This window comes from Harmonia axyridis, chromosome 5 (assembly GCF_914767665.1).
Source record: "Harmonia axyridis chromosome 5, icHarAxyr1.1, whole genome shotgun sequence".
In the NCBI taxonomy this organism is placed as follows: Eukaryota; Metazoa; Arthropoda; class Insecta; order Coleoptera; family Coccinellidae; genus Harmonia; species Harmonia axyridis.
In genome coordinates, this window is record NC_059505.1 from 13,830,588 (window position 1) to 13,854,846 (window position 24,259).

The following is a 24,259-nucleotide window of genomic DNA, read 5'->3' on the forward strand; positions in this document are numbered from 1 at the left end:
TGGTACCTACTCTGAAAAGTAAACTGCGAAATTTTTAGATATTGATTTTTTTCTTCAACGATTCCAAAGGTTCATTTTCGAAAATCATAAACTTACATTTGTAAAATATTTTGGTTTGTGATATCGTTTCAAGTCTTACGAATTCTGTCTATCTTTTTCTACTTCAGACTGCTCTATACGAATTATTAAGAGGGATAACCACTACGTGGTTGTTCGCATATTAGTCAGACTTTGGTATCCATTCATTTCCCCTCTGGCGCTCCAGCGATGACTGAACTTTGTACGGTGTACAAAGTCGTGCATTCATTTCATATTCTTTCGTTTTTCGAATCAAATGAGTAGAGGGCAGCACTGTACAACGACTTCCACGAAATTATAGTTTTATATCTTTTGTAATGATTTTTGGTAGTTTTTTACACGAATTGTTAAAAAATATATCAGTGCTTTGTACATAGAAAGTATATATAATCAATTTTTTGCGAAAAACGAAAAATTTTCAAATTTTTTTTTTTCGCATATTAAAATGATTTACATTTTACTATGTAGATTTTTGTTTACGGAAAGGAGTGTAAGGAAAAATATCTCTAATATCTTCCTGAACTGAGTAGCCACGTGTGGTGTTCCCTCTTAATGGAATTATTCTCCATAAGAATGTTTTCTTATAACTACTCTTTTCTCATAATCAAAAGCTAGCGTCACAAAGAAATAAAGAAAATCTGAAAAATTAATACCTCAAAGTTATAAAACAAATTTTTATTTAGTACTTTTCAAAAAGAAAAAGAATTATCTTGAGAAAGTTATTGAACCAATATCAGCGTATATCAGCTAGCCGTTGCTCCAGCATCGGCTCCAGCTACTTCATATATCGGCTTCATATATTCTCTACCAGGTGATTTTGGAGGTTGCAAATTGAACTTGGATTGTCGCATAACCTGTGTGTGCCTTCTTTTGATGAATTGAATTGTTTTTCTATCCACAGGTCCTTGAAAGCCTATAAATAAGATATAACTGGTTCAATATAATATGTATTAAATTTTTTCTACGAAGCTCCGTTCATCATTTAGAATCTTTATATAAAATCTTTAAAGTGCAAAAAAACATTTATTATTTGTTAAAGATAGGAACACACCTTGTATTTATGTCTATTTCAATTTATGACTATTAATAATAATTCTTCAGGTAACATCTTCCAAACGTAATTAACTCAATTCATCAGGTTTTGATCATTTCAAAATTATACCTATATAGAGAAAATCAACAGCTGAATTGAAATTAATATAAGGTCTAAATATAGATTTAATCAGAGCTGTTCTCGTCATATGTCAGCACGAGGCAGACGTTAGGGGTGAAACAGTGAAGCAACCATTTCAGACGCCTTTATTTGAGAGGCGGCAGTTCGGTCCAGTTTGCTGGCCGCCTTTCATATTTCAATCTTGATTCTTAAAAAGAAACATAAGGTTGTTTGCTCCACTGCGTTTTGAAATATTTTTTGCAATAAAAATCTACAACCGTCTTTACTTTACTAAGCCGCCTGTACAATCATGGCAACCAAACCAATATAAACAGAATTCCCTATTACCCCCATTGAAAGAGGGAAAAAATGTTATGTATTTTAAGAAGACGGGAAACAACACTACCTCCCCTTTTGAATTATTTGGAAGCCGATGTTTACACATTCAACACAATATGGGCAATTCCTACGATTTTGCATTCGAAACCAGTTACTTTTGAAAAGCCAGAGGTTTTTCAGAGGAAAACATGTTTGTAATCCCAATTAATTTCCAAAGCAATACTGAAACTTTGCATACCCTACCGCCCTGTGCATCTTGCGGTGTGATAGGTAATCATTCGTCGATCGGACGCAGTATCATTTAAACGTGAAAATCAGATAAAGTACTTGTGTATTATTCGATCGGCATTAAATATTCTTCATTGACTAGAATTAAATTGTCGGAAGAAGAAAGTTCTATATTATCATAGGAACAGGTGCTGTTTTTTTTTTGGGGGAGGAGGAGTTTGGTTAAGAGGGAGGATATATTGTTATTGATGCTTTTTCAGCAGGGGAGCCGAAAATTTTTTTGCCTCAGGCTACAAAATTACTCGCGCCAGTCTTGAGTCATCGTAGTCTACAACTCGCCATCCAGTTCCAGAGTTCTAATGCACTCCAGTATCTGAGATGGCTCCAGGGAGGTTACTTCCTCACTTCTATAAGTCTTTCACCCAAAGCAACTTTTCGTTGGCTATCGATAACGAGGCATAACATCACCAGGTGATCCGGAGCTTCCTCCTCTTGTCCGGAGAATCTGCACTCGTCGTTTTATACTAGACTCATTTTCATGAGGTGCTTCCAGATGCACCTGATGACCTCTAAGGAATCCATTGGGAAGGTGTAGCATATTCTTGCTAAGATCCAGATACTTCTTAGATCTGGTATTATCAAAATTTGTAACAAACTTTTTGGAATGATCCAACCTAGGAAAATTCCGCCAGAGTGTTTCTTGTTCGGTTTTTACTTCTCCTGAATTTCTTTCTTGTTGGTACATTAACCATGATTTACCTATACTACAAAAAAGTTCTGGACCATTGAAAGGAGTTTGTGCTACTTTTTTGGAGAGTGTTTTGGCCTTTCCTTTTATTCCCGAGTGACTGGGAACAAACAGACCTTGTTTATCTTGCCAATTTTATTGAGTTTCCTTCGGCACACCAAAACCATATCCAAATCGATGAAGTTATGAAATTTAGAGATAAATTCCTGAAATTTATCGAATGACCAGGCAGAGTTATCCAATTCAACCCTGTTGAGTTTATTCAACCCAATACTTCATCAATGAGTCGGACCTTTTCTTTTGATAGCATTACCGGTTCAAAATCCGAAAATATCAAATAAAAGTATTCTACTTCGGAACTATACTAATTAGTGTGTTTCCAATTTTTGTGCTGCTCGTTGAGAACATTGGATTAGCTACAATGCAACTATTTATTTATATATTTTCATTATAAAAATAAAATACATATTATACAGATTGTAGTATAATTTGGTTATCACTGTAACAAACAAAAAAATAATAAATCAATACAGAGCGTGTATTAACGATTTGGTTACTCTACGATGCAGCCTCCCTTACATCCACATGCGAGGAAATGTAGCCTGCTGGAAGCAATAAAACTATCCCTCAATGGAAATCTCCTACCTGGAAACTGGGTTGGACATATGAGGATATTGAATCAACAAGATTCAAACCTATTATCAAAACAATCGAATGTTATGCCAACCATCTTCGATTTTGAAACGGTCAAAACTGAAATTCCCAGTGCTATGAGTTTCGTAAATCGTTTGGACAAAAAGGCATCCATATGGTTCACCGATGGATCAAAATCAGAGAGAAAGATACTGGCATTGGGGTATATGGACCTGAACTGGGGATCTCTAAAGGCCTGGGAAGTGAGCTCTCTATTTCACAAACCGGAGTGTCTCAAAATGAACCTCAAGGGGGCTCGTGTCTACATCACCACGGACAACCAAACCACGCTGAGATCCCTGCAATGGAACTGCCAGGGGTCTCTGTTTACCTGGGAATGCCGTAACACCATAAGGCAACTGGCCAGAGGCAATAAATTGACTATACTATGGGTACCGGGGCACTGTGGTGTTGAAGGAAACGAAAAAGCCGATGAACTTGCAAAAAGTGCATCAAGGTTAACACCTGCTGGACCTGAGCATTTCCGTGGGCTAGGAAAAGACCAATATAAGGCAGCGGTCCAGCAATGGGAGTTGAATAACAGGATAAACCACTGGATAAACAGGTGATTGAGGGGCTGCTGACGGGGCACTGTCAGTATAAACATCATTTGTACCGTATGGGAAAGTCAGCAGATGAGATTTACAGGATCTTTGGATCAGAAGCAAAAACAGCTGAACACATGGTATGCAAGTATCCAGCGTTGGCTGGCGTAAGAACCATTCATATGGGGAAGTCCGTCCTGAATACCCGTGAGGTAACTTCCAAGGCCCCTAAGGAGGTTGTCAGTTTTATCAACGTTATTGACGACCTTCTTGGGTTTCCATGAATGAGTAAGGTAGAGAACAAAAGATCCACATGGGCGCAGTTCCCGGAAGGCTTACCGAGCCACAACGACCCCAGTTCAAATAATAATAATAGTCTACGATGCAATTCTTTCTACTTATGGCGAACAAAATTCTAAGATCAAGTAATCTATAGGCGATCCCTTGAAATGTGGTAATTTCGTTGATTAGTATTGTACATCACTTTGTACTCTGTCTTATTTGGCGAGTCGTCAAAGATCGCAGAGTGATCTGATGAGCTCACCAGCGATCTCGGGACGAAACCGCAACCCCTAAAGCGAGGTCCTCCCTCCCCCTCTGGGGAACGCTGTGTTTCGTCCCGAAATCGCTGGGGGACCCTTCAGTTAGGCAATCCGGTGATCTCTGCCTAAGACCCCTTCCCACTCCATCGTGGAAGGGTGACCCTGCTGCAAGGCGGCGGCCCTTACAAACCCGCCGGGGCCGCACTAGTGTGTGGCTCGATACGCCACCTTTCGGGCAGACAAAGTAACCACTCAAACGAATATTTCATAAATCCCCATTATGAAATGAATCATGATCAAATTTGTAACACCGCTAGAGATTATCGTCCTCCAGCAGTAATCCTCAAGGCCATTATTTAATCACTATTCATAAAGTTCTAAAATAACATAGCATACCTTCGTCATCATACATTTTCATTTTGGCTTTATAAGCTGAAACAAGATCGAATATTCTATGCTTCTGCCTATTAGGTAAAGCTGACATAACCACCGATTTCCTTTTTCCTGCTGGTAATTTCTCGTTTTCTATCTCATCTTTACTTTTATTTACGTCATATAGCCGTTGCAGTTCTTTTGCTATCCTAACAGCATTATCTTTCGTTACAGTCATTTTGATTGCCTCAGGGTCTTTATTATTATGAATCTAAAACAAATAATAATTATTTTGCATGAACTATTAATAATTGTTTTCTCAAAACATACGTCTTTTTTTAGTATACTCCAGTCGATAACAGTATTAGATAATATTTGAGAAAAGGTTGAAAATCTATGAACAAACATTCCAATACTCTGAGTTATGAGCAGTCCTCCAAAACCAATCAAAAATACGAATCCAATGGGTTCAAGATGAAGGTAGTCTTTCATAATTTGGACCTTGAAATAATTTTAAATTGAATATCACACAAACTCACCCTGTGATACATTATTTACCTCGTTTTCATTATCTACATAGGTGAAATTGATTTTTGGATTGTAGGGCCAGTTGAGATGAATAATATCCTTTTTCAAAGTAAGTAAAAATATAACCAAAACAAAAAGGGCATTTATCATGAAGAATGTATACACCATCTTGTCTCTGAGATCTTTGAGATCTTGTGCTATTGCTTTCTGTAATAAAAATATTGAATAAGATGTTGAAGATTGTTACCTGAATTACAAATGAGTTTCTTGAAATATCGGGTAGGGGTCGAAATATATAGAAACCCCTAATGTACATCACTCGCGAGAATATCCGAGCCTCTGATAGAAGATGTACATCTATTAATTACTTTCTAACTGAGACATTCAGGGCATACAAAAGGAATTGTACCTGTTTATGGGATTCATCCAGTGGAGTTAGGTATTCCTTTATCAGTGAATTCCAGAATTTTTCTTCCCTATCTTCTAGCCACTCCACTTGTCCATTCAATATCTGTTTATGGTAAAACCAACTGTTGCTCATAACAAAATCATTACTTGGTTCTTCTTCCTTCGGTTTTTCCAACTTAACAGGTTCTACCGTGAGGACTTGTTTGTTCTCTATAATTCCCAACTTCTTGTTAATTTCTTCTAGTGATACTTTGATTGCCACTAGTTTCTCATATTCTTCGCTAGGATGTGTACAGAAAAAGCAGTTGAATAGTCCTGCGCAGGAAATATCCAAAGTCCCTTCTTCTTTGATCTTTTCTTTTTGACCTTCGAGGAATGCAAAAAAACCTGAAGTTTCTTTTTTTTCTGTCTCAACTTTTTTCTCTTCTGTAGGAACCTTGAACATTACAGAACTGTAATCATCTTCAATTCAATTTAACATTGATTTTTTTACCTCTTCTGCTACCGTTGTTATATCTCTAGTACCCCAGCTTACATTGTTCATGTTGAAAACCGAAAATATCATCAAGAGCATGTACATACTTGGGACGGTGACATAATATATTATTCCATATTTGAGGCAATAAAACTCCTTGGGGTGGATCAAAGCTGCAACTATGAACTCGGAGACCATGAAAAAAAAGAAAAGTGAACTAGGAGCGAGCACTCCATCATCATGTATTTGCAGTAAAACTCCTATCATCACAGCCATCATTATTAATCCATATATACTACTTAGAATTCCGGCAACCATAAGCTGAATGACATTATTATTAATATAGCAAAACATCTTAATATTATTGACTTGTATTCTGTACCTGAACTTTGTCGTTAGTTAGAGCACATGTAAAAATGAAAATCAAAATCGGCACCAAATTGACCAGGAAGCTAGTCCATTGATCCATCTGAAAAACAGTCACTGCTGCTCCAACTAACATCATGAATATGGTTCCAGGTCCTATGACTGTTCCAATCAACAAAACCACCTAATGATTAATAACATCTATTCAAATTCAAATATTCTTTGATTAGCAGTATGTGCTTTGAAGAAAAAAAAAATGTCTAATATGAGTACAAACCTGATAAAATATGTATATCATGCTTATGTCATCATTTATTTCAACAACGTGTTTGTAATCGCTCAATACATCGATGATATTAGCCATGGTGGAAGGAATCCATCTTCTTCTCTGATTGTAAAATTCATTGAAACCCTCTGGGCAATGAGTGTAGGAATCTGATGCTGCTGAATATTCTACACGGTAACCAGCTTGTAAAATAAGAGTGCATAGCCATCTATCTTCGCCTGAAGATGTTAAAAATGTTAAATATTCAGTAATTTTCAAATTCGAAGGAATTTCTATTCGGAAAAGTATTGTGGTCACATGAGATATGAAAAAATGTTTTTCTCAAAAAAACATTTTCCCCGCAAAATGCATTTTAGGCCGAATACTCCAAAAAATTAAAGATTGTCTTATTATTATTATTATTATTATATTCTGTCAGTCTAGATGCCGCGAATTTTTGTAGCAGTATTCACTCCTACAATTATCTTCTGGATATACAGTGAGGGTGAACGGTGAATTTGTCGGGATCTAGAGATCTCACATTCAACCTGTCCGATTTTGATGATATATGATGTGGGGATTTTATTAGGATCATAAGAAGAGGAAGAACAGGAACTTCATTGATCCATGAAGGTGTAGCATGTTGTCACGCTCATTGGCAGAGTATTTTGATTTCATGTCAATAATTTTATATAATCTATGAAACCTATTTTGCATTTGGGAACATTCTCGAGCAGACCCATAGAATCCACTATCATGGTTAAAGGAGAATGAAAAACCTATTTTGTAAATTTGAAAAGTTGAAAAACCTTAAATAGAACAACTCCACAAACCTTTGAAGATGACAGGCTAGAAGAAAAATTGACCGAAATTCAGATAATCGTATAGAAAGGCGTTGAAAACTGGTGAGAAGACAAGCATGATGAAAACCTCAAAACACACTGGGATGAAGACAATTAAACTTGAATGGGTGAAAAAACAAGTCATGGCTTAAGAATGAAGTTAAGGGGATGGCAAAACAGACAAGAAAGCGTTACAAATATGAAGCAGTACGATCAGTGGAAGAGTACAATGGATACAAATGGATTTGTAATAGGGTAAATTAATCAACAAAAGATCTGAAAAGATCTCACAACAAGAACAAAAAAAAAAGAATGAGAACACAACAAGGAATAAGACAGAGAGCCAGTCTGATTCCTAACCTATTCAACCTGATCATGGACAAGATCACACATAACGCGAAAAAGAGGCAAGGTAGATACAGAATTGGAAGGAGAGCAATGAAGTAGTGTGCTTTGCTGATAATGCAATATTGTTGGCAGAAAGTGAAGACGATTTGCGAAGAATGCTCTACAAATTCTAAACAACAGCAGAGAAATATTATATGCGATATCAGTGAAAAAACTGACTCCATGTCCATGGTCTTATCCCGTGAGCCCATTAGATGTAAACTGGCAGCAAAAAGACAAAGAGATACTTCAAATTTGAATAATTTGGGTGTAGAAATATGCAAGCCAACAATGCCTCAAGAATTTCCGGATATCTGAGAGGCATAGTCTGGAGGAACGACTATATGACCACTGAGAGTAAAGAGTGTATATGACAGTAGTGAGTCCTCCACTAACATATGCTGCAGAAACGAGAGCAGAGACGGCGAAAACAAAAAGCGTCAGCCGAACAACTGAAATAAAGATCCTGAGATCCATTAAGGAGTGACACTAAAAAAAGACCATAAGAAAATTACTCCAAATATAGGAAGTGGTGCAGTTTGGCAGATGAGGGGACGATGTTGGAGATACTATGTAGACAGAATGAGTGAGATCAGTTGAACAAAATGGTCTCAAGACAAAAACCCAGCCCGAAAAGACCTCCTGGCAGACCACCTAAAAGATGTAAGACTGAACACATAAACAAGTTGAAGGGCAGACATAAACAAGCGAAAGAAGAAGTTAATCTTAACCTGGTGCAAAAAAATAGAAGTGAGTGAACTGTTATATCATTCCGGGATGAATTAACGAACAAAGAAAAGAGCAAAAAATCACTTCATCGAAATTATGATTTCGAACTGTATCTGAAAAAGCTACTAAAACAAGATACTAAAATTAAACTGAATATGCTTCTCGATTATGTGTTGAAATGTTTTTTTTTAATCTAACGGTAGTCGGTAGCTGATACATGGCTGACCAAAATATGAAAGAGTAAAATTATGAGTGGGTAAAAGCCGTTTCATTGGATATGGATAAACACTTGGCAAAGATTCAAAATGTTTTTTTTTTGGTTCGTTCAGGAAGCCATTCCTAATTCAATCAATATAAATGTTATGAATTATAGTATAGGATCCCGATATAGAACGACCTTCACCGAGATGCTTATTTGATAAAACGTATTTTATATTTAATTTAACATGTCAATGAATATATCACATATGGGTTGCCTAACAAATTTTAGTCCAGAGTAGGTTTAATTAATAATTAAAAAAAATTTTTTTTTCGAACATTTCACCGGTTTGCTTATTAGATAAATTCTATACCAATCGAAAGTATGAAGCCCATAGAATGTGCAAACGTTAGGTTGCCTATTTTTTTCCGGTCACAACTCTCGGTTGCCAGGTATAAACAGGTCAATCTATACTAGCATTTTGCAACGGTCTGACTATTTAATCAAAATCAATATGATTAAAGATTATTTTATTATGAACACGGTGGTATAGGGTTGCCTGCGAAAAATCAGTTCAGAATCCCGGTTGTCGAATTTTAAAAAGTTAAATATTGCTGCGAGTGAGGACACAGCATAGCAGCTGTTTGAAGTCCGTCCAGTGAAAGAAAGAGAGTGCGCATGCTATTTGTTCTTGGAAATGAAAAGGATAGCGATAGACTCGTATACAGTGTGACCAGATTTAGTAGAAATCTACCTTTTTAGTAGATTTTTCGCATTTTCATGGAGTTTTTAGTATGAAGAAATCCTATTTTTTTTTAATTATTAATTAAACCTACTCTGGACTTAAATTTGTTAGGCAACCCATATGTGATATATTCATTGACATGTTAAATTAAATATAAAATACGTTTTATCAAATAAGCATCTCGGTGAAGGTCGTTCTATATCGGGATCTTAGACTATTAGAAATTGCAGTAAATCAATATATCAAGTTCAAACCCTACAATTTTACCTTGATCGTATTGAACTCTATGCCTAGCCAGATTCGCTATAGATGTATATTTCTTCATAACTCGATCTTGCATCAATACTTCAGCTCTAAAGAGCGAAAAACAACCAGGACTACATAGAACACAACCAACTACGTGCTCCGTGGCTTTTTGTAACCAATGACCAACAGCATATTCAAATACTTGATACCAAGCAATGGCTCCGCTTCCAACTGGATGGATCCTGCCACATGCCGCTCCCAATTTTCTATTTTTCTTCATATATTCTATCAGAAGGTGCATTGCTTCTGGCTTGAAATCTATATCTCCATCTAATGCCAGAATATATGTGTTCTCTGATGACGCTTTACCAATTTTCATCTCAGGAAGCAATCTGTAATAGAGCATAACATAATAATGAGGATTGTTATTGAGGAACCTCAAATTTATGAAGAGTTGGGTGGAGTAACTTAGAAACGCGCTTCAAGGAGTGCAGTAGCGTATTACTTCATAGAGAAATTTGAAAAAAATACTATTCAAATAGACCCGATGAAGTAGTTGAATATATAGATATAGTATATCCAAAGTCACTTGAACTAGTCTATAAAAACGCTTGGCCAGAGATAATTGCAAAACAGTCATAAACCATAGGCGCACACTTTTCAAACCCTTTAGTTGAAAATAATATTTTTGCGTATGTATGGGACTCAGATGTCGATTCTTTCAAAAAATTTGTGACGTGAGTAGCTTTTGCTGTTACATCAAAAATGATACTATGTCATTATACGGTGTTATAATTTGATTATTCTTTATTGTCGACCTGTAATATACTATCAAGGAACGTTATCAACGATGATGAACTGATCGTTGCATAGAATTATAAGAGCACGAAAATTTTTGAGATGAATTCGGAAATGTTCTGTCTGAAGATCAGACAAACTAGGGTAGAATAGGTGCATGACCTTGAGATCCTTGAATGACATCCAATTTTCTACGTCAAATTGCAGCTACGTTGCCGAATTGAATTTTATTCCTTCGTTATTGTAAGGCGAAATTTATGTCCCTCAGTGGGAGCAGAAAGCTAAATGATAATGATATACAGGGTGATTCACCGCGATGTCCTATTGTTTATGGAAAACTAATAATAATTTTGTGCTGAAAATTTATACAATTTCCTTTCATACCGGAAACAAAGTACTACTTTCTTATTTCAAACGGCACACCCAGTATATTATTGCATTATCAGATAGCTTGGTTGATGATAATTTCAGCAATATGGCAATACTTGAGTATAAGCTCAACGGTTCATAAGTTGAAGAGATTCCTATAGATATCTTCTGAAAATTTTTTTGGAAAAGACCTTTATTTTTTTATTCATTCAGTCAATTTTACGTAGGTATAAAAAGAGAGGGGTCCTAAGCAAATCCTATACTTAAAGAGTTATCGAGGAAAAACTGGCAATTTCTCATTTAATGGAATAGTCTATGACTTCCAGAAAACGTAAAAAAAAACTAAAAAGTCGAAATTTCATTAATTGTGATGAATTTTTCGTTAAGATGGTTGAAAATCCATAAACCAATAAAATTTTCAATTACGAACAATTAATGACATTTCATGAAATGTTTCTATTTTTTCCGGAAGTCATACTACTCCACTCAGTTAGAAATTGTACTCCACTCAGTTAGAAATTGTAGTATTTCCTCAGTTCAAGTTTTTCCTAGATAACTCTTGAATTTTTCGTATTCAGAATCAGAATAAATATTCAAAGATATATGTAACCTATTATTAAAACTGTCCCGACTGATGGCTGAAAATAGTGAAATATTTCTATTTTCTATGAAATACTTGATTGATTTTTCGATCCGGCTACGTAGCTGCTAATTTGACGTACTAAGAGCCTCAACATCATATGCCTATTCTACATGATTTCTCAAATATAACATTGCTAAAATCAGAAAATGTAATGAAAATTTTGATGGTTAATCTCATTTTAATCAATTCTTCCTTCAGTGGAATGAAGATATTTAGAATGCGAAATCATTTTCTTCAGAACCCGTCATATATCAATTCTGACTTTGGAAGTAAATGGAGGAATAGATTTGATTGCGAAATATTCATCTTTTTTTACACAAGCCATAGAATTGTGCCAAACATCATAAGTAGTCGAAATCATTAAAAGCATCAGTCAAACAACGAACTAAAGCTACGTAAAAATGCATTTCAATAATACCCATATGGACCACACTGGTCTATGCGAATTATTAGGAAGTAATTAAGAAGTGATAGATGCAGCCAATAAGTGTAACCAAAAACGCTCTCAAAGTGGAAAGGGGAATACGAGGGGAAATATTCAGCCAATAAGATCAATCAAATCGGGACATTCTTGTTTCCAAGACGATTTGCTAAATACCGGGGTTTATTTGAGAGTAGATATTGATAGCAATATTTTCATAAATTCCAAAGGAATTTCGGAAAACTTGGACAACCCTTGTATAATTGAAATATTCAGGCTTCCTCCAAGTGACTTTGGATATACTATACTAGTATTACGGTCCTTATTCAGGGACATGGTGAGAATCATTCGAATGCATTCTTGAACCATATCATAACATATGTCTCGAGGCAATTAGACGTGTTACGTCTTGACTCCTATAAATTATAAACATGAAATACGGCTAAATTGGAGGTAATAATTACCATACAACATCATTCAAATATAATATAAACATACCCAATTGAGTACCTACTGTTAAGTGATTACGAGAGTGCTGAAGAAAGCAATTCAGATATACCTAACATGTGAAGAAGTGGTAAAAACGATAGATTCCTAAATCTAAAAGTCAAATGAATTCACTTGATGAAGGCAATTATTATTAAGTAAAACCACTGAACTCCTAGCTACGTCAACCTTGTGTGTAGTTCCCTTGTATTACGTTTTAGTAATCTTAGAATCGAATAAATAAAAATGGCTGACACTTGGTAATCAATGAAGACAAAGAAAAATAGGTTGAGTTATGCGGTACTGATGGTCCCTAACAAGGATGAAACCGGTATATCGCTACTCTCCTTCGATGGCGTGCATTCTCCTTTGGTAACTTTCGATTTTGATTCCTACGTAATAACGTGGAAATCTTCTATTTGACAATGGTTATGTGGATGGTATTCAGCCGAAACATTAACCAGATAAGTAATATCTTAAGATATTCATACACTTGGAAATCGTACTTCTTTTTCTTTGTCTTCATCTTAGAATCTGTTTTTTTTTTCTACACTCACCTATAACCTAGGAGGTAATACATGTACATCACTTGGGACCATCTTTTCTTAGCTCTAATTTTGGCTTTGTCCTTCAAATGCGCAATAAGTTTTGTTCTACCAGGCAAGGTCCAAACAATTCTTCCTCCATAAGGGGTGGAATATATCTTTGGTGGTCTCAATTCCACATCTACACCGTGAACTTCTGAAGATGCTTTTGTTATTTGGGAACATAACGCCAATACGTAGGTGTTGAGCATTGGATCATTATCAATTTTCGTCTCGTCTTTCATTTTCTTCCTAATGAATGCATCATCGAAAAATATATTACCTGTGAATGTTGCAAAAATAAATGTAAGCTTGAACTATTGTAATAAACTGGCCTGTAGTTGGGTGTTAATGTTTAAAAAAAAGGAACTTATTAGAAGAGCGGCTTTCTATAGTTCCAGCCAGTATAGTTATTTTGAAATTAACACAATTTCTCTTTCATGAAAGAATCTTTCGTGCGTCCGGCTTATGCACTAGGATAAGTCTTATATTTGATCTTTTTCGAGGAGGTGTTTCACTGAATGAGACCAAGTATTTTTGAATAACAAAGTTTAATAATGGATTGAAATAATTAATGAGAAAATACAGTCAATAAAATTTGCACCTTACTAGCCTATGGCAAACACCTTAAGAGTAAATAAGAAAAAATTATAACACTCGACAATCTTGGACTATTTTGATAAATCTTTTATAAGGAGAAAAATCATCAAACAATATATATAAGATTAAATTAAATATCCTTACCCTGGATATCACAATCACTGTTCAAATAAACCTTTCAACAAATTCCCTATTTGTACCTTTCCTAAAACCGTTCCCGCAAACCGACTTGAACTTTATTCAACTTTAGATCGAACTTGAACTCAGGGCTGAATTCCCCTTTTGGTTCCAACTTCCGAACCGAACCCGAACTTCCACTTGAACCCTAACTCTAACTTTAATTCTAACTGTCTACCGAATTGCAAACTATTGTTTTTATAGTTGAATAATCGTCACCCTCCTTCTACCAAATTTTTCTAAGCGTCTATCTTCTTTTTCCTTTCGTCCAATCAGAGTGATTGTCCTTATGTACCTAGATTATTGGTTCCACCCCATGTTATGTACTATTCACATGGGGTTGTGCCGTTAGCACCGCCTAATATCATGACCATTCTCGTACCGTTGGTGGTCCCTCCGAATAGAACAGATTTTTTTTGTTCCAAGTTTTTGGGCCATTTAATCCTCCCTAGAGTTTTTACGACTACATTTTTATTGCTTTGACATCCTGTACAAATCTTTTGAAATTGAAACCCAGTTGTTTTATCGTGAGATATCGACAGTGCCAACCACCCTGGGGTGTTTATCTTAAGCCAGGATGAAGGAATTAATGCCTAATAAATGTGAGGGGTGACAACGACTTTGTTTGCGTTCACTCTACTAAGATAGAAACGAGAATTTGTTGAATATCCTTTCAATGAGCCTGTACTAGTTGTGAATTATTATTCACATTCATTACACTATAGACGAATCTGCGATGAATAATGATTTATCTTAGATGTTTAGATGAAAGTTGTTAGATAAAGAAGTTAAAGTATGTATGTATGACCGTGTCTACTTTTCTATGAACATAGGTGTTCGGAACAATAAAATGTTTCGAATAAAAGCCTGATAGACAAAGTTTTAGCTTAAGTGGACTTCCTCCCAAAACCGTCATATTTTTTATTTGAAAAATAGAGGTTTTTTTTCGAGATTTTTGACTGATTCAACTCAAAAATTCACTCGGATGCATGGTAAATTTCAATTCGTTCAGATATGTTGTTGCTGAAATATCAAGCTTTATTTTTCGATATTTTGCCATATTTTAACACTTGAAAGTAATCATATATTCATTGAGTGTAACAAAAAAGGTATTAATGAGATTGAGAAATTCCCTATCGATTAACAATGTGACAAACATTTCAGTACTCACATTCTAGTTCGTAAAAGCTTGGCACATCTGTGTGCATGTGATATTTCGCTATGTGATGTGCACAGTTGTCTTCATCAAGTCTCATTATAGATTTAAGGAAGGTAAACATCTCTTCTTCATTCTCGTGCCACATTGTTGCACATACGTAAACTTTTGGGTTGGTAGCTGAAAATGTGATATAATTTATTGAACCGCATTGTAAACTGTATCTATTGATTAAATTCAACATTCAATCAATGTTTTCCATCCCCATTTTGCTAAGCCTCTGTGATTCATCTCAGAAGCTTGAACGACCCACTCACAAGGAGTTTTTTCGATTTTTTGTTTAATCAGCATCTATGAATGCCCAGGAGAGTTCCCGTTTGTTGCCGATCGGTGCTAAGTTTAGGCCTCTCGAACTTGGAAACCCAACCTCAAAGTTTCCTCGAGTATGGCCCCAAGACGAAATATTCAGACCGCGAGGTCAGCTTCCAGAGAGTCCGTAAAAAGAGCCTCGTGAGTGAGCACTCATCAAACAAGTTCAAGTAAATATACAAAAGGCTCATTTTCACGATGATGGTGACTCTCATGATTGTACTATCGTAATAGTACAAGAGTGTGGTTGCGACAGTGCGATAGTAACTATCAAATAAGTTATTTCATATGGTAATAGTTCCTGCGATACTATCACTACAGTACTATCGTGAGAATACCAGCATCGTGAAAAGAAGTCTTAACTAATCAATGATACTATGTTGGAATGCCAGTGATTCCACCACAAATAGGAAGACTGTAAAATTGATCCAAAGAGTGCAAGAAGATGCCTACTTCACCAGCAAAGAGTGCCAACTGCCTCAAAACCAAAAAGGCGAACGACAACTACCCAGAAGTTGTCTGCCAGTGACAAGAAAAAGACACAAAGCTGCCTCAAAGAGATGAATCAAGCCCAAGACCAGCTTACCGACGTAATTAGGAAATGCCTGCTCAATGTCCTAACTGAAAACAAGCCCTCAACATAGGTAAGAAATGATAAGTACAAGGAATAATACAAACTATTAGCAGATCGCATTCTGGAATACAAATGAACTTCGACCAACAAGAGATGAACTAGAAGAGTTCGCATCACAGGAGAATCTCTATATTATGATAACGGAGACGAAACTGAAGCCATCCCATAGGGATCATCGAATATTAATAATATAATCAATAATTGAAATTGCAACCAACCACCTGCAAAATTATGGTCAAACTGGTAGAAAATGTTTCGAAGGATGTGGAGAAGACATTCGGACTGGACAAATGTCGTACTATTAGCGTAGTGCGAGGAAAATTCAAGATGAATCAATCTTTCCATTGGGCAGGAGATAGAAGCAATCAAGTCGGCCAATCTTCACAAATACCTAGGAACAAAACAGACGAATGAACCTTCAAAGAATAAAAGAAGACTTAAAAAGGAGTTCATTAGGTGAATCAATAAAATTTTAAAAACAAACCTCAACATCAAGTACATAACGAGAGCCATCAATACATATGCATGTTCAATCCTAACACACTCTGTCGGTATAATTCCATGAAGTAAAACAGATATAGAAAACCTGCAACGCAAAATGAGAACTCTGATGACCAAAACAAATAAGCACCATCCGAAAATTAACATTGAGAGGACGACACTGCCTGGGAATAAAGGAGGCAGAGGTCTGCTAGAAATCATGGAACTTCCTCAAGAGCAAATAGAATGCCTACGAACTTCAATAACAAAGCGAACACGTCAGAGGTCTACCAAACGTTGTGTGAAGCAGACGAATCAACACCTTCACAACTACACAAGGAGCAATTGTCATACAACCACCAGACAATCCAAGAAAAACTGCAAAGATGGAGAGAGAAACCTCTACATGGACTACATTCCAACGGAGTAAACTAAGATCAAGTCGACATTGAAGCGTCGAACTGTTGGCTCACATCTGGTGCGATGTACCCAGAAACGGAAGGTTTTCTTCTAGCTTTCAAGATCAAGTGATCTCAACGAGAAATTACTGCAAGCATATCATAAAAGATCGAACTATTACTGACGATCGATACCGATATGGGTTTCCAAAGAATGAGACAATCCAACATATCACTCGTGGGTGTCAAATGTTTGCAAGAAATGAGTATAAAGAGATACATGATGCAGTAGAGAATGAACCAAGAATGGGCAATCCTCTCAGAACTTATTTATAAATAAAAAGCGCCATACTACAAGAACCGACCGGAGATAACCCTAGAAAGCAAACGCTATAAAATGTACTGGAATCGTACGGTTTTGACTGATAAAACAGTCCCTCACAGGAGACTAGATATATTACTATTCGATGAACATCAAAAGACAGCAACACACATCGACGTAGCGACACCAAATAACAAGGAGGTGGAAAAAAATTCAAAATATAGGGATCCGAATTTCAGATAAAGCGCCAGTGGGGAATTATGTCAACAAGAACTATTCCAATTATTATCTCAACAACAGGAATAGTACTCAAAAATCTCGAGGGAAATATCAAGCAACTAGGACCTAGTGAGTATATATGTAGTATAATGCAAAAATCTGTTCTTTTAGGTACTATAAAGACGGTGAGAAAATTCTAGAAGGCGACGGACACGTCCAAGGATCGGCAGAATCGCAAGGAAGAGGACCAGAAGCTAGACGAGGACCAAAGGGATCACAAGGACCGGAAACGACTAAGCTCTTTCCTTCTGATATTTCAAATATCTGGGATTGAGTGAATCTTCCTCCTGATCTTTGGAGCAATTAGAAAAAATTATTCCAAACAAACATTTAGTTTCGATAATATGAATTACTCACCTTCTTCTTTCTTATCTGCCTGTAAAGTACTATCATTTCTTCTTCTATTCAGACAAACTGATTGGTCAATGAGAAAAGCATCGTACATGGGTTTCATAAACAATTTTTCCGTTTTCGAGAGCTTATCACATTTGGGATTCCATATGTGAATTGTTACCCAGACTTGAGATAAAAGCCAAAACAACCATATCCAAGCATACTGCTGTTTTACAAAATCTTTGAGGACATAAAACGCTGGAGGATTGTAAAATAGATATGCTGGAAATATATCGGTGTAAGAGCATTCGTCCTCTAGATATTTGCCAGTCATTACTATCAGTATGCATATAAGAACGGGAATAGTTTGATTTATCGCAAACGCAAAACTGAATTCTTGAATTGAAACTTTACTAGCAAATTTCGTGAACGCATAACATATGTATGAGGACAGAAAGTTGATAATGAGAATGGATAAAGGTGTCCAAACATTAGCTTCTACTGTAGGATTTATTGTTGTAAACGTATCGTCCAATCCTGCTGGAGATAATTCTTCAACATACATCTGTACCTGAAAGGAAACATTGAATTACATTCATCGTGTAGGTAATAGGGAATAAAATTCATAACTGCATAATGAGGGAAGTTATCGTGGAAGATCCTGTCTATTATTCTACAAATTGTTACCTACTCAAAAATAATTTAACTATATAAAACAGTTCCCCCATTTCATGGAGATACGAGTAATTCTGCTTGAATTTAGGAATGCAAAGTTAAAAGCTTGAAAAAGTGCACAGAACATAAACAAATAACGAGTGTTGTTGAAGAGGAAAAGATCTAGCACAACTAGAGTGCGATAGTGTTGTATTGACACTGCGATAGATAACTATCAAGTATTTAGATAATTTATATGGTGATTGTTCCTGCGATAATTGATGTCACCATGAAAAAATACGTTGTTATTTCCGCAATTGGGAAATCTAAAGTCCGATTAACTGGACACCTTCTGGTAGATAAATATCGCCCTAAGGAAACAAGTATAAAATTGAGGAACTGTCGTTTGCAAATTGGAGACCAGATTGACGGGAGAAAAAAAAATCTACCCACTGTAAAAATTTGGTTTGTCACGCCAAAATGTTGCTTGCACGACAGATATATTGCGACATCATAGTTCTGCAAGTCTAGGGAATTCAATTCATTAAAATATCAATCTTACTTACCTCAGTCACATTGATCAATCTATTAGAAAATGCTTCCGTGAAGTGTTCGAATATAAAGTTGAATTCTCCTTCCTTCATCCAGAAAATTATAATTGTGGTAGCAAGAAAAATCAAACAGTTTGTGATAGATATGAAAATATAGAAGAAGTAAGTTTTGTTCTGGAACACCCTTCTTTTTTTGGCTAACTCTCTTATGAATCCAAACTTGGCATTCTCGTCGACATAATTCTCCCACCATCCGAATGAGATGAAAATTCCAGATATGGGTATTAGTAACAAGGTGGAATTGTGTTCTATCAATGGCCACATGATAAATGATGTAATTTGCGCCATTATACAGAGCAAATCTAGAATTGTTACTGTCGAAACATCAATTTTCTTGGATTGGTCGGATTCATCTTGACTCCTTGAGATAAATCCTGGAAATAGTTAAGAATTAATGAGAGGTGAATAAAACATGAAAATTCTGAAAACACGAGATTGACAGAAAGACAAAGTGAGCGCCATAAGATACGGTAATCAAGTGAAACGGGACCAATAGCATTAAAATGCAAAGGTCTGGTCCCTTCAAAAGTCGCCACTTTATTTTTAAGGTTTTTCAAGAGTAAATAATGAGCACACCACTGTTTTAGACATGCTATTTAGTTATGCTATTCTTACAGGTTGGAAACTATATGCTATCCAAAAATTCAATGGATTTTTTGAGAAGAAATAGTTTATTGATTAAGAGGGGTTTATACCACGTGGCACTCTCGTGATCTGCCAAAGTTTAACTACTCATTCCTCACCGTTTTTAAGATCCCTCCAATTTTTAGGATGAGTGGTTCAATCTGTAGGGAATCTATCGATTCCTTCGAAAATATTCCGAAAAATAAGTCCGAGAACTGAAGAATTCGGTGTACAAACTTAGGATTATCAAAGCCACACCCCTAAGGGATCCGTAGAAAGGCTTTGCTAACGGTCAAATGGAAAACAGCCTGAATGCCCATAAAACTCGGCATTTCAGGGCGAATAATTCAATTGAGTTCAGACCAGTCTACAACTACAACATATGTTCAACACTTGCACCGACAACGAGAAGATTAAAGATTTTCACATCTGTTCCCGAGACCGACGAAAAAGTACTTGCAACGGACCAAGTGGCCAGAATCGATTAGACAAATTATCATCTTCTTCACACATTTTTAGTGGGTTGGAAATTAATTGAATAAGTGTTTTTTATCCCGTTCTTTAATTTCCCTAAATTAGTAAATGTTATATCATGCTTCTATTCATTCTACACTAAATAAATCAACTAATTATTTTTCCCATTCCAATTAAATTAATAAATGAGGACTTTCTCTAACGTCTCTAGCGTAAAATAAAAATAGTAATCTTTGAACTGATCGCTGAAACGATGAAGTGAATCTTCACAAAAAAAAATTTTATTTGCATATCTAACTCTAAAATAATGTTTTGAATTGGCTTTGCGTCAGGAGCTTTTGAGCACTGGTTTATTCATGCACAATGGCGCTCTTGGTTACCACAGAAGGAGTATATAGATATATATAGGGTGTTTCTAAATTGAAGGTTTAAATGAAAATGAGGGTTTAATTTCTTGGAAACGCTTTCTTTTCGAGATACAGGGTGTTTCTTGTCGTGGTACTTTTTGTGATGATTCTACGAGTTTATCGAATCTTTATTGATCTTCGCTACAGATTGGGTTAATAATTACCAAAACTTATATATTGTCAGTTACGGCGTTCTACTTCATGAACAAAAAACTCACATGTTCAGAATTCAAAGTGCCGAATTTCTTCAGGTTAATATATTTCCAAAACGTTCGAATATGTTATACCTACCTACAACTGCAGGCACAAAGCAGAATGCATTAGTCAACATAGCACCTTTAAGGACATCCAACTCAGGTAAAATACAAAATACTAGAATAGCACTTCCAATAGCTGGTAGAGTTTCAGTTATAAATATTGGGAAAAATGATTCCAATAGTTTATCCTTTTTCCATGATTTGAATAAACAAACTCGTAATGACCTAAAGAAAATTCCCAATTGAGGTACAAAATAAACGAATATCAAAACCCAAATCCAAACAACTCTTTCTTCAACTGGCAATTCAACAGTAAATTTTCTCTCAGCGTCTGCAAATTGATAAACAAAGTCATTAGTTTCAGATAAAAACACTATATACATATACGATCTTAAGATGCCTACCCCAGTTGTAGGCAAAACGTCAGGTGCAAAATATATTAAACCACCATGAGAAACCGAAATTTTCTAACAATTTTCAAAAATTTTCACAATCCAAAAAATGTATTTCATTTTTTTTCTTGAAAGTAAGGGTAGTATGCCTACTTATCAAATGTAAAATTGTCAGCGTGACTCACCTAAACTTTGATTACAAAACGGTCTTACTGTTTCAGCTTTTACTTGTGACGTCATCAACAAAAGCGTCCCTTTTGATATTACTGCACTGGATAAGATCACGATGAAAACTACTATGTACGCTACTATTTTGAGGGATTTCACCATAAATTCATATTTTCCAGAATCATCGCTGGACCCCGTATCAGGTTTTCTTGGAGTGTCTGAGAATACATTCCAAGAAGATTCCTCTTGTGGCTCTTGCCTGAAATAAAATTACTTCGATTATGTTACAGCAGGTATTTAATTATATTCAAAAATTTGAGTTGGGTCAGGCGGTTCTGGGAGATTATTTATGCATGCGCCAGTACAAAGAGTTAATTTGATAAAAAATCATCTCTGAAATTCTTTGAAATTAAAAAGAAATATTCAACACATTCTTCTTGGAATTCGGATTTCTGAAAAAAAATTGAAAATACCACCCTCCAATATTTGCCACCCCGGCAAAATGCCAATTAGCCAGCCTCCAGAACGGGCCCTGATTCAGTGTTCTGATCCGACGCTTCAAACGTAGGTATAGTATATCCAAATTCACTTGAACTAGTCCATTTAAAAACGCTTGGCCAAATGTCCCTTTGGAGTGGATACCCCGATCCGCTAAACACCAAGTTTTATTTGAAAGTATTATTAGGCAATAAATTCACTGGCCCCAAAGGAAATTCTGGAAACTTGGACAACCCTTGTATAATCGAAATATTCAGGCTTCCTCCAAGTGACTTTGGATATACTATACCTCCTTTCCAGTGCCGAGAAATGATAATAATAATGAAATTATGAAAATAAAAACTTATAGAACATACCTTCAGTAACCTACTTTGAAATCCTTAAATCCAAAGGCAAATCGAAAAATTCAGAATATAACACTTACTTTTCACATACAGTACGATCAAAAAATATTGTTATATGTTCAGTTGAACGTAGTATAAAATAAAATAAACTTCTCATATATTTATTTGTTAGGCAGCATGAGATGGAAATGATGAAATGGAAACGTTTCTCGTATCTTTTGCATTCATCTGGGGAATCAGCATTCAGATTGGAGAATTGTAGAGAAAAATATCATCCACCGGCTACCCTAATGAAGCAATAAAATTGAGCAGTTTAGCAAAGGGAACGCCGACAAGCTTGATTAGTACATGTGTTTTTTAGCATCAATAACTCATATACAGTACTGTGAGGGGGTTTACACGACATCTGGATATTTATGAGTGTTGTGTATAATGCGGCACTGTTGATGGTTTTTATTATTTCTTACTTTCTACACATGTAATTTTGTTGATCAAGCTTGAAATGAAGCCCTAGAATTTTGCCGCCCTAGGCGATCGCCTACTCTGCCTACCCCCTAGCGACGGCCCCTCTTAGTTTGGGCAAGTAAATTGTTGTCGGAAGACTATCTAGTGCTAAAGAGTAGAATGAGCAAATTCCAAACCACACATTCATAAAACTCATTAAAACTGTCGAAGAAAAATGAATTTGCTTATTGGCATCATGCTTCGCAATGAATACTTTCAAAAGAACCTAAACCAAAAATGCACGTCAAAGTGGATGAACAGTAAAGGTAAGATTGGAATTCACTTTATAGGGTAGGCAAAATTCGTTGGCTTATGAAGGTACTTATGTCGAGAACTTTCGAAGATGGAATATAACAGATGACACATTTGTAAGTTCTATTTTCCTGACTAATCTAAATCCGAAAATAGAACCTAAACCATTATTTTTAGCTTTTGAATTAAGATCGAAATTTGCAGAACTGTCGTTTAAAGTGTTCAAAAGGTGTTATGATTGAATTTCCCTAAGCCATCCGTTTTCTTCTAGCTCCTTCCGATATTTCTCGGAATTCCCTCTCTAGAATTCGAATATGCCCACTCTGTATGATTTATTCATTTGTTATGCATAACCCAGTCCAAGTATTTTAATTGAAAAGTATGAGTATTATCAACAAAGAGGATGAAGGACCCTAGGTCGATGGCGATATGTTTAGAACCGCCTCTGCAAATCTCCGAATTCTTTATCTCTTTGTATTTTTTATCTTATGCAGCCTTAAACTGACTTAACTTTTGGGTAACGTTTGTTTTTAAGTGAAACTAACATGCCAAGCTCTTTTATCCCATACTCCACACTATATCTACATTATCATGAAATTAGGCCATTAAATTGAACAAAAATTATTTATTATGGATCAATTTTTTCTACTTACGTTTCTTCCTTAAGGTCGGCGAGGGGTTGTCTTTCATCGCCATAAAATCCTCTGGTTCTCTTCATGTTTCACCTTATATATCGTAATTTTAAATTTTCCACATATTTTCAAGCTGACAGTGTCGCAGAAATTGAATAGGATCATACAAGAACAGTATTGAATACTGCTATTAGAAATCATAGGTATAATTCAAAGATTGATAAGATATCGATAAAAAACAATGCTACATTCTTATCGGAGATTGAGAACCATCCCAATTAATGCATGAGTCATAAAATATTTGCGACAACATCGGATATTATTATTTCTCAAAATGTCAATCAACTACATCATTAATTTGTGTGTCATTTGTCCATTGATGATAACTCATTTGACGAATTATCGAAATAGTATATTGTGCAACAAGTGGGGAAAGTTCAACTAATCTCACGAGTGGGGAAGTTTGTGACACGAGATTGAAAGGCGAGTGCCGCAAACACACGAG

The 24,259-nt window shown here is 35.8% G+C and overlaps 1 protein-coding gene across 1 annotated transcript; it reads right to left on the reverse strand.

The window, feature by feature from the left end:
- Window positions 1–738: 738 nt before the first annotated feature.
- LOC123680012 (chitin synthase chs-2-like) lies at window positions 739–23,948 on the reverse strand. Its single transcript, XM_045617643.1, has 16 exons — window positions 23,776–23,948; window positions 21,542–21,783; window positions 20,999–21,295; window positions 19,158–19,576; window positions 17,962–18,508; window positions 15,138–15,302; window positions 13,163–13,472; window positions 9,910–10,280; window positions 6,753–6,979; window positions 6,492–6,659; window positions 6,128–6,430; window positions 5,636–6,070; window positions 5,257–5,433; window positions 5,029–5,199; window positions 4,723–4,969; window positions 739–991 (listed from the first exon to the last, which is right to left on the reverse strand). Exons 1-16 carry the CDS (start codon window positions 23,838–23,840, stop codon window positions 822–824), a joined length of 4,314 nt encoding a protein of 1,437 aa, XP_045473599.1. The 5' UTR covers window positions 23,841–23,948; the 3' UTR covers window positions 739–821.
- Window positions 23,949–24,259: the final 311 nt, after the last annotated feature.